Source organism: Terrapene carolina, unplaced genomic scaffold (genome assembly GCF_002925995.2).
Source record: "Terrapene carolina triunguis isolate 2854851 unplaced genomic scaffold, T_m_triunguis-2.0 Scaffold23, whole genome shotgun sequence".
Classification (NCBI taxonomy): Eukaryota; Metazoa; Chordata; order Testudines; family Emydidae; genus Terrapene; species Terrapene triunguis.
The window spans coordinates 18991859-19003628 of NW_020664374.1; the positions used below are offsets into that span (position 1 = coordinate 18991859).

Genomic DNA, 11770 nt, shown 5'->3' on the forward strand with positions numbered 1-11770 from the left:
AAAAAAAGATGCAGTCTATTTGAAACGTAAACTTGTAGTGACCAATTACTAAGACCAGGGCTTAGTCATTAATAGCCAGATCCTGACAGGTACTGAGCACATATAACTGCTTTTCTTGTCCAAAAGGAGTTGCAAGTGCTCAGATCCTAAATCCTAAATGTAGAAGAGGAAATTAAACTCTCTCTTAATATCCACTAATACTGTGATACTAATATCCACAGCATATATCACTTGCAAGGTATTCTCATGAGATAATGCAGTGAGGGTCTGAAGAAATGGCAGATGGAAGGCTTTTTCATTTTATTTATTTTACTGTCACTGCAAACTCATGTCTAATTTGTTGCACACTATCACTCCTAGTTCTCATGCACTGTTTCCAGGTTTATGTTAATCAGTTCTTCTTGCATTAATAAGAACGGACATAGGTGATTTGAAAATTTTACCCTAAGTCACCTAAGTGACTTAGAAGCCCGAGTCCCATTTTCAAAAGTGACTTAGACTATGTGTCTCATTAAAAACTTATCTTTTGTCACTTGCCTCTACTGTATATCTTCACATCTCTCTGCCACCACTCTTACTAACTCTATAACTATACAGTTAACTCTTTAAAGCTTTTTAGGAGAGAGTTTATGTAAAAGGCACCACATAAACAAAAGCTTTATTGACTGCATCACATTACCCTCATCTTTACCGCCCCTCCTTCATATTAATACGCCTGTAAATGGCAGGGTCAGAAATAGAGGAGCAAAATAATAATTTTAGAATCAATCAGTTACTTTTAAATTAATGCAAAAATACATCAAAAGGACACTGTAGGAACTGAGTGCCTCATAGCAGCTGTCACAAACAAAAATGCACCAACTTAAACTTGAGCTGAATGAAGGCAACTCTGTTCAACAGTATGGCTGCAGTTCAGCAACATTGAAATAGACTGTAAGCTCGCTGGGGGCAGAGACCGGCTTTTTGTTCTATGTTTGTTCACAGCCTTGCATAATGGGGTCCTGGCCCATGATTAGGGCTCATAGCTGCTACAGTAATTCAAATAATAAATAACAATAGCAACAGCATAGGATAGGTACTGATCAGAGTTTTAATTAAGGCTGCATTGCACAGTTTCAAAAGATGCTGAGTATGGATCCAAACTGAGTTTGCCTGTGACCGTGCTACAACCTGATGACAAGCACAGTTGAAAAGTGACAATGATCACGTAGTTTACCCAGTGCATGGAACCTATGCGGTAAGATGGGAGCTTTCTTGTCACTATAGAAACAGAAGTAGGAAGGAGGGCATGGCATAAAACAGAAATTATGCAACATTTTGACTGAGGAAGGGAATGTGAAAAGTGCAGAAGAGGTACAATGGGCAGTGCCTAGTAAACAAAGGGGTATCAAGATGTGTCCGTAAACAGGAGTCACCATGGGACAGCTGAGGCCCAGAGCAGCATTCTACAATTACTATGCAATTCAACTGTTAAAAAGGTTCCACTCAGACACTAGTCTGTGTGACCACAGTTAATACCATATTGTATGCACACACTTAGTTGGTGCTGAGAAAAGATGGTCTTTGGCTTCAAGACTTACAAAGAAGCTGAGGTACGTCTCTCTCATTACAACACCATGCACTATATTTTATGTTTTCTTTTCTATACCCTCTCTTTTCCAAGGGCTGTGTCCGCAGTTCTGACTCTGCTGACTGATATTTTGGATAGTAAATGCAATCCACTGCTGTCATAAAATAGTTAGTTTACTACAACAGCTTCATGACAGAAATATAGTTTAGATTAAATTAAGGTATTTATTTTAACACAGGGTTAAACACACTGAACACTGAACCTTGGTGGGGAGTCTGAAACCCCTTGCAGAGTAGGAAAAAATATCCACGGGCAGGAAGTGTAAACGTGGCAAAATTACCATGATGTAACGTGAATGTCCTTCAGAAGACAAATAAACCTGTCCATCAGTGGAACACAGAGCGGTCCCAGGATGTTGTCCCAGCTAGGCTGCATGTACTCAGAGGCCCTCCGCAAGGCATCACTTTCACAGCAAAAATAATCAGCACCAGGTGTTACAATGTATGGAATAAAATAGTAATTCCCACTGGAAGCCTAGAAGGAAAAGCAAACACATTCAGATAGCAAATGGAAGCACTGCACACTCAAATTGGATGGAGTGATCTCATTCTGAATCTTTTGATTAATTCCTTAAGAGCAAATAACGGGCAGCTAGGTTTGCACAAGTGTTCACTCATTTTGCATGCCTCCACTTTTGGATGCTGAACTTGAGACACTTTGGGCCTGATTTTCAGGCATGCCAAAAGGACCACAGCTTCTATTGACTTCAGTAGGAGTTGCTTTCTTGAGGGAAGAATTAAGTCTTTATGTAAATATATGCTTAATTGGAAATCCAGTTTTTTTAAAAAACATCCAAGTTTACTGTACAGTATACATTTTTGTTTGTTTAAAAAGCAGCAGCCCTCAGGATGTCACGGTGGTGTCACCAGAACTTTAGAATTTAAATAATACAACTAAATAAAAATAACTAAGGTAACTTAAAAATTAACTGACATTTTTAATTAAATATTCTGAATGTGGGTAAGACAAATTGTGTAGGGTGACAGCTGTCACGATATTGTCACTGTTATTCAGTAGATCAGTCCAATGACAACATAATAAAAGGGGACTGGCAGTAGCATTCTTATAACTGAAAAGACACATTTCATATATGTATATAACACTTTGTTGGGTTTTTGATCTGGCCCATATTGAGAAGGCACTACAGAAGGAAGCAGTTGCTGGGAAGCAGTCACCGTAGTCAAAGAAGAATAAGGGATTAGCTACTGTTGGAGGAAGCAGGTAGAAGGCTCTCTGTAGAGGAGGGGAGGGGAGAAGAGGGGAGATGGAAGTAACAAGGGCAAGAGGACCATACTTAATATTTTAAGATCCAGAGACCTTACTGCATTCCAGAACGAGAGGCCCAGCTCAGTATCGCCAACCCCAAGCATTCAAAAATTATGACTCAGGCCCCCCAAAATCAGGAGTTTTTAAATAATAATTTAACATTCTATTTGCTTTCTGGTTTCTGAGACTTCAGGGTTCATATTTGCAACCTATGTATCCCCTGCAACCATGAGGGCTGAAAACTTACTTAAAAAAAGAGGGGGGGGCAGAGGGGAGCTGAGATTCATGACTCCAGGAGCTGTGGCTTTAAAAACACTATCAAATATTGTGAGACTTGCAGAGAATAAAAGTGTTGGCAAAATTAACTTCAGCGGGACTCCTCACGTATGGGAGGAATATATACATTACTAAGGGTGAAGGAATCAGGCACTAGACCTGAAGAGAAACGAATTAGGAAAACTGTTGCCGTTTGTGACCAGCTGCACAGATCTCATCCCCCAGTCCAGCAGGGAATAGGGTTAACCCTTGTGCTGCCTTCCCGGCCCACCCCATGGAAAGGCCACAGCTGTTTGCAATCAGTGCAGATGCATTTAGAAAGAAGCATGTGGCTGATAGGCAGGGCTATATAAAGCAGTGCTCTCAGCTGAGTCTGAGAGGTGCCATAGACTGGGAAAGACCTTGTGTGGACTGCTCCACGGACCGGCAGAAAGACAGCCGCCTGCAGTAGACTGGCAGCTGCTGTGAAAGAAAGAGGGGATACTAGTGTAAGCAGAGTCAGGATGAGCTCTACCCTGACATCTGGTGGTGAATTATGGCGAGTGTGGAAAAGAACTCCAGGGGCGGATCTCGTTTGCATAATTTTTGAGGAAATTACTGTTTGTATAATGGCTAATATGTCAGGTTTGTTGGGCCCCGGCCCTGCAGCCTCTAGCTCAGGGGCTGCAGCCTCAGCCAATGATTGGGCAAAAGCACTGGGGCAAATATTGGAAAAGGTTGTGCTGTCCCAGGCTATGTTAAACTCTTGTCGTGAGTTAAGATTATTTTCTGGGGTAGGGGAGTTCGAACCCTGGTTGGAGCATACCACTGAAATGCTGCAGGAGTGGGCCGTACCTGATGCAGAAAAGCGAAGATGTCTAATAGAGAGCCTTAGTGGCCCAGCATTAGATGTGATTCGCACCCTGAAGCTCATTGACCCTGGGGTCAGTGTGAAGGACTGCCTAGAGGCCCTTGATCATACCTTTGGGAGCGTAGAGGGCCCTGAAGACAGTTACTGTAAGTTCCTTAATTCCCGACAGCAAATTGGCGAGAAGATTTCAGCCTATATACAGAGGCTGGAGAGACTGCTTCAGAGAGCTGTCATGAGGGGAGCAGTGACTGCTGAACAGATGGATCGGACCAGACTGGCTCAAATTGTAAGAGGAGCTCAGTATCAGAACCCGATTCTACTCCATCTCCAGCTAAGAGAACGACGGGAACATCCCCCAAGTTATTCCCAGCTGATAAAGGAGGTCAGAGAAGAGGAAGAAAGGCAGGCTGCCAGCGAGTTTTGGGAAGCCCAAACATTGGAGCCAGCCGGCACAACACCACTGCAAACGGCCAGTGTACTGATGGTGAGCACCACAGAGGAACTTGCCCAACAAATGCAGGTCCTGACAGAACGGATAGCTGAACTGCAAAGCACCATTGACCGAGCTAAGACTTCCAGGAATAAGGCGCCTCTGACTGTGGCGATGGAGAAGTCAGCATTTAGAGCCACCATCCCACCTGGGCGAAGGGGGAAAGGACAATTCTTCTGCTACCGATGTGGTCAGGACGGACACAGTGCTGGCAAGTGCCATAATGAAGAAAACCCCTCCTTAGTGTATGGAAAGCTGAAGATCAGTTGGGAGAGATCCGGTAGCTGCCAGAGGGTCCGGGGACGGGGACCACCCAGGCCTGCAGGAGTTGAAGATTCCCCCAGGAACGACCGTCCAGCTGGGATCCCCGCAGGACTGATAGGGCCTCGAGCAGAGGTCATGGTGAAGATTGAAGGGGCGGAGTGTAAAGCCGTGCTTGACACTGGATCTCAAGTGACTATTATATTTCAGTCATTCTACCAACAGATGCTTAGGCACCTGCCTATACAGCCACTGACTGGCGTTGGTCTGTGTGGCCTCAGCATGGATGAATACCCCTACCAAGGGTATGTCATAGTGCACCTGGAATTCCCAGAGGAGGTTGCTGGGGTAAGAGAAGAGGTGGACACAGCTGCATTAATATGCCCTGACCCTAAAGGGACCTCTGATGTGTCTGTGCTGATAGGGACCAACTCCAGTCTCTTCAAGGTGCTCGCGGATTACTGCAGACGACGGGCTGGGGACCAGTACCTGAATACCCTGATGATCCATACGCTTTGTGCTGAAGCCTATAGGAAGATTGAGGGTGCTAAAAAGGAGACATCTGAGCTACCGATTGGGGCGCTGAAGTACATGGGCACAACCCCCTTAGTAGTGCCTGCAAGGACAGAGCAGGAAGTGCTTGTCATGAGTACCCGGCTGAAAGGCAGTAAAGGGGCATTAGCAATGGTAGAGCAGCCAGTTGAAGGAGAGCTCCCGGAAGGAGTGCTGGTCCCCAGTGGAGTCATAACCCTACCTGCTGAAGCCCAGGAAAAGGTGACTATACTGATTGCTAATGAAACAAGTCGAGATGTTGTTGTGAAGCAAGGACAAAAGATAGCAGACCTCTTCGAGCCTGAATCAATTGTAAACCCCCAGTGTGAGACTCAAGTTCCGACAATAGACCCAGCAAAGTTTGACTTTGGAGATTCACCGTTGTCTGAGGAGTGGAAAGATCGCCTGAGGAGGAAACTTTGTGAAAGATCCAAGGTGTTCTCATTGCATGAGTGGGATGTGGGATGTGCAAAAGGAGTAGAGCACAACATCAGACTACATGACTCTCGACCCTTCAGGGAGAGATCTAGGAGGATTGCCCTCTCCGAGATGGAAGATGTGCGACAACATCTTCAGGAGCTGGCTGCGAATGGCATCATTACAGAGTCCCGCAGCCCATACGCCTCACCCATTGTGGTGGTCCGTAAAAAGAATGGGAAAATCCGGATGTGTATTGACTACCGCACCCTCAACCGCCGTACTGTGGTTGACCAGTACACAATGCCCCGAGTCCAAGATGCCTTAGACTGTTTGCTAGGAAGCCAGTGGTTCTCTGTGTTGGATCTTCGGAGTGGATACTACCAGATCCCTCTGGGTGAAGAAGATAAGGAGAAGACAGCCTTCATCTGCCCATTAGGGTTTTATCAGTTTGAACGCATGCCCCAAGGGATTTCTGGAGCACCTGCCACATTTCAACGTCTTATGGAGAAAGTTGTGGGAGACATGAATTTACTGCAAGTGTTAGTTTATTTGGATGACCTGATTGTGTTTGGAAGAACCTTGGAGGAGCATGAAGAAAGACTTCTTAAAGTGCTTGATAGGTTAGAGGATTATGGTTTGAAGCTTTCAATTGACAAATGCCAGTTCTGCAGGACCTCAGTGAAGTATGTGGGTCACATCGTGTCCCAAGAGGGTGTGAGTACTGATCCCGATAAAATAGAAGCACTCACTACATGGCCATGTCCAAGTAACTACAGAGAACTCAAGACCTTTCTTGGGTTTAGTGGCTACTACTGCAGATTTGTGAAAAACTATGCTACGATTGTAAAACCTCTGAATGATCTTACCAGGGGATACCAGTCCAGCAGGAACAAATCTAAGACCAAGAATAAGGGGAGGTCCCCAAAGCCTCCTGTGCAGAGACACTATGGCCCCTTCGAACCATTTGGGCCACGGTGGGATGAGAGATGTGAAAGGGCTTTTCGAGAAATCATTACTTGCCTAACTCATGCTCCAGTCCTAGTCTTTGCTGACCCAAGCAAACCATTTATCCTGCATACTGATGCCAGTTTGGAGGGTCTGGGAGCAGTACTGTACCAGGAACTGGAAGGAAAACGTAAACCTGTAGCCTTTGCCAGCCGAGGACTGTCTGATAGTGAAACTCGCTATCCCACCCACAAGCTGGAGTTCTTGGCCTTGAAATGGGCCATCACTGAGAAATTTCGGGACTACTTATATGGTGCTCAGTTCCAGGTGTGGACAGACAACAACCCACTGACCTATGTGTTAACAAGTGCTAAGCTGGATGCTACAGGGCAAAGATGGGTGGCCGCTTTGGCTAGCTATGACTTCAGCATTCAATACCGATCAGGGAGAAGCAATGTAGATGCAGATGCATTGTCCAGGCGTCCACAGGCACCAGGAGTTGCTGTGATACCCACAGATGGAGTGAGGGCTATTTGCAGTGTGAGTCGCCGGGAGCCAGAGTCCCATGAAAGTCTTCATGGATGTGCTGCAGAAGCTTTGGGCCTGCCCCCTGAATGCGTGCCTTCTGCTTCAGTGAACTATATTGTGTTGGACCAATCTCCTTTGCCGATGCTCAATGCGGCGGACTGGCAGGAAGCCCAGCTGCAAGATATTGACATTCGTGATACACTACTTGCCAAAAGGGAGGGGCGAAGCCCAGCTGTGGTTGTCCCACCTAACCCGGAGGGTAAACTACTATTGAGAGAATGGACCAAACTGAAACTGATTCAGGGAGTGCTACACCGAGTGACCACAGACTCTTTACAAAAGCAACGAGCACAGCTAGTGCTGCCAAAAGAGTACAGAGCCCTGGCCATGAGGGCCCTGCATGATGACTTTGGACATTTAGGGATGGAGAGGACCCTGGAACTTCTTCGTAGTAGGTTCTATTGGCCTCGGATGGCTGAAGATGTTCGCAGGAAATGTGAGACCTGCGCTCGATGTGTTCAAAGGAAAACTCTGCCCACGAGGGCTGCATATCTGAAGAACATCACCAGCAACAAACCTCTGGAGCTGGTATGCATTGATTTCTTGTCTTTAGAAGTAGACAAGAGAAATATTGGGAACATTCTAGTAGTGACTGACCATTATACGCGATATGCCCAGGCATATCCCACACGTGATCAGAGGGCCACCACTGTTGCTCGAGTACTGTGGGAGAAATATTTCTCAGTTTATGGATTTCCAGCCCGGATACACTCGGATCAGGGGCGGGACTTTGAGAGTCACCTTCTGAAGGAGGTGCTGAGGATAGCGGGAATTAAAAAGTCTAGGACAACGCCTTATCACCCTCAAGGTGATCCACAGCCAGAGAGGTTCAACCGAACCCTATTAGATATGTTGGGGACTTTGCGGCCAGAGCAGAAGGCAACCTGGAGCCAACATGTCGCATTTCTGGTACACGCCTACAATGCCACAAAGAATGATGCTACAGGAGTCACCCCATATCTCTTAATGTTTGGGCGAGAACCAAGATTACCCATAGACCTGTGCTTTGGTGTATCAGAGGATGGAGATAGCTATGAAACTCATCAGCAATATGTATCCCGACTAAGAGAAAAGCTGCGGGATGCTTATCATTTAGCTACATCTGCGGCTCGGAAGAATGCAGACCGGAACAAACATCGATATGATGCTAGGGTACGTCTGCAAGAACTCCAGCCGGGGGACAGAGTCCTGCTGCGAAATTTGGGTATTACTGGCAAACACAAGATAGCTGACAGATGGAAGGCAATACCTTACTTGGTGATGGAAAAGCTGGGAGACCTGCCGGTCTACAAGATCAAACCTGAAGATGGTCCAGGGCAGACAAAGACAGTGCATAGAAACCTTTTGCTCCCTGTGGGGGAATTGGTAGACACCCCGTATGAGATGGGCCACAACAGGGCAACCGGGCGGAACGAAGGTGCTGGACCAAAGCTGCCCTCCAACGTGGACAGCCAGCCCCCTGCAGCTAACCTACCCCTATGCAGCACATGCGAGAGTGAGTCTGAGGAGGAAGACACAACCATGGTGTATCCTGGGATGGAGACAAGATTTCAGTCTCGATCAGCATCAAAAGAGAGCTCCTCCTCTTCCGCCCTAAACCCCATGGCAGAAGTATTTAGGCCCATTCCTGAAACCCCTGGGCCACTGGTGGGACCCCCATGTGATGACACACACAGGTTATTGGACAGTGGAGACATACAGGTGGAGGATGTCCTGGGCACCTTGGACCCTCCACTGTTAGAACTAGAACTGCAGGAGCCTATGCCAGTAGCCGAGGGGCCCTCAAAGGAAACCTCCCCATCTGTCGTTCAAGAGGCTGTCCACTCTACCACAGTAACAGAGAGTCTCAATAGACGAGACAGGGTAATAAGACCAGTAAAACGATTGACTTATGATGCACCTGGGGTGACTAGTGAGGAACCAATATGTTTAGCACACAGGCTTGTGGAAGCTAAAGTGGGCTATCTGAGGCCCTTTGGAGGGAACCAGTGAGTTGGTATAATAGGGAGTGTGATTTGTCGGGACGACAAATTCTCGGCTGGGGGGAGGATGTAAGCAGAGTCAGGATGAGCTCTACCCTGACATCTGGTGGTGAATTATGGCGAGTGTGGAAAAGAACTCCAGGGGCGGATCTCGTTTGCATAGGCACACCCACACGCCTAGCATGAGCCCACAGCAACCAAAAGTGGTTACTTGGGCTGGTGTGGGATCCCCAGTTTCTCTGTTATTGGGACAGGAAGAATAAAGTTTTGTTACCCTGATTATGTGAATCAAGGCCAGTGGAACTGTTGTATGACAGAAGGACTGAGTGAATCCGTCACCATTACCTAAGTAGCATTTGCTTGTCAAGGGGCATGGGTTACAAAACCCAGTGAATTGAGAGAGGATGGGGACAGGTATTTGTACCTGATGGTATGGGCCCCCTCTGAGGGTCCAAAACACCAATTGCACTGCCTCCTCTCTCCACTGTTGAATGTCAGAGCTAACTTTGATTCCCGTAGGAGTCTAGTTACAGGCTGCTGAGCTGAATTCACTTTGGGCCAATGGTGCACCAGCACTGGGGCTCCCCTACTATACTATGAGCTGAAATCGCTAAGAGCTGAAATCACAAAAGAGCTGATGTTATTAAGAGCTGAGATCACTGAGTGCTGTGTTAACTAGTGGGGGAGCCTGAAGCTATATTGCTCAGCAGCTGACAGAGCAATTTGTGGGGACAACTGGAGGAGCAGCGAGCGGCGTGGAGACTTGCGGGGCCGGTTGGAGTGGCCCAAGGAACGGCGAGCGGAGCTGTTTGCGGGGACGGCTGGAACGGCTCACAGGTCGGTGAGCGGAGCGGAGTGGCTTGTAGAGCGGAGCAGTTCGTGGGATGGCAGGAAAGTGGACTGGCTCGTGGTAAAGGCTGCGGCGGAACCCCCACGGAGAAACAGACGGCTGGCCAGCCTCGGATCACGTAAGGTGCCCCTTAACACCCTGCGTGCTCCCCCCTTTTTCTCTGGGGCTGCACGGATCAGGGACAGAGACTTTGGGGGTTGTTGGACTTTTGGGACTTTGGGTGGTTGCTGGACCCAAGAGACTTTGGGGGTGTTGGACTTTGGGGACTCTGGGTGATTTTTGGGTTGCTGGATTCAAGAACCAAAGGGAAAGGACACAGCCCAATTTGCTGGGGTGGGTTTTGCTCATGGTTTGTGTTATGAATCCTGTTTGTGGTGTTTTTTCCAATTTTATGCTGATGTCGTTTACCTCATGTTATTAAACATTTTCTGCTACACTCAGACTCCGTGCTTGCGAGAGGGGAAGTATTGCCTCTTAGAGGTACCCAGGGGGGTGGTATGTAATTGTCCCAGGTCACTGGGTGGGGGCTCGAGCCGGTTTTGCATTGTGTTATTGAAACGGAACCCCTAGATACAGAACCCGGCCCTTGTTGCTGCCAACTAGATGGGCAGAAGGGTTACACTAGCACAGCCCTGGAAAGGAAGGACTAAGAAGCCCTGATACAAGAGGGGAGAGCTGAACAGATTTTGTTGCATGCCAATAAATCAGTCACTAGTAGGGGAGATTTTTCATTTGGAACCCTCATTTCAGGCATGTGGTTACCCCAAAGGCAGAGAAAGAGGAAGTAACTGAGGCACAGTGACCCTTTTGCCCCTCTATTTGAGTTCATTATGATTCCGAACTATAAAAGATCCATCATTTCTAATAAAAATAATACCACATTCCTAGTGACTGTACTTGAACTAAATGTCATCACACAGTACAGTATTCACATTTTTAACACTGTGATCATCGGTCGCACTGCTATCTTTATTTTCTACCACCCGCCTCCCCAAAACTAGCTACTTAAATCAAGCTCAACTCAAGCAACTAGCATGTCAAGTTGCTCAGTGTACATTTTGCAAAAAAATTAGTTTTGCTTTTTTCTATTATTATTTTTAAGGCTGTCTTTGGCCTGGAACGATGTGACCTCATGAGAAAGCAAGTCTGCCCCTGCCCCTCAAACCTCTAAAGACAAACACTTTAGGTCAATAATACTCCTTGAGTATGAATTTTGGTTTTAAATTTCAAACAATCCATGAGCGGTTAGTTCTGGGGGAGAAGGTGAAGATCAGCTTTGATAGTCCATATAATTTTCTTATGGCTACAATTTGTAACAGGAATGAAAACTAGTTATTTGCTGGGAGAAGGAAAACTTTAAATTTCACAACCAACCTTCAGAGATGTTTCTCAAAGTTACCTGTGTGGAATAGTGCAATACACCTGTCTGGACAACATTTAACCATTTTATTCATTTCCCCTGCCTCCTCTTGGATTTTTGCACCCCACGTTTCCACAAATTTTCATCCACAATGCAGAAGCACCTATTTTTAATGCAGAAATTAAGGCCTATCTGTATTTAAACACATTACCTTATGTGAAGAGTTCTAGAGGGGCAAGCAGTGGGACTTCAGCTGAAAATTTAGCCCCATAAGTTTGTGATGCACAGCCACATTACACT

General features: G+C 46.6%; 1 protein-coding gene across 1 annotated transcript in view; it reads right to left on the bottom strand.

Annotated features, from left to right (window-relative positions):
* Window positions 1-11770, bottom strand: part of LOC112121222 (mitogen-activated protein kinase kinase kinase 15-like) — a 144520-nt gene that overhangs the window by 77785 nt on the left and 54965 nt on the right. The window contains exon 3 of the mRNA XM_026649799.2: window positions 1911-2104. Within this exon, the coding sequence (XP_026505584.1) occupies window positions 1911-2104 (194 nt within the window). The remainder of the gene's footprint in view (window positions 1-1910; window positions 2105-11770) is intronic.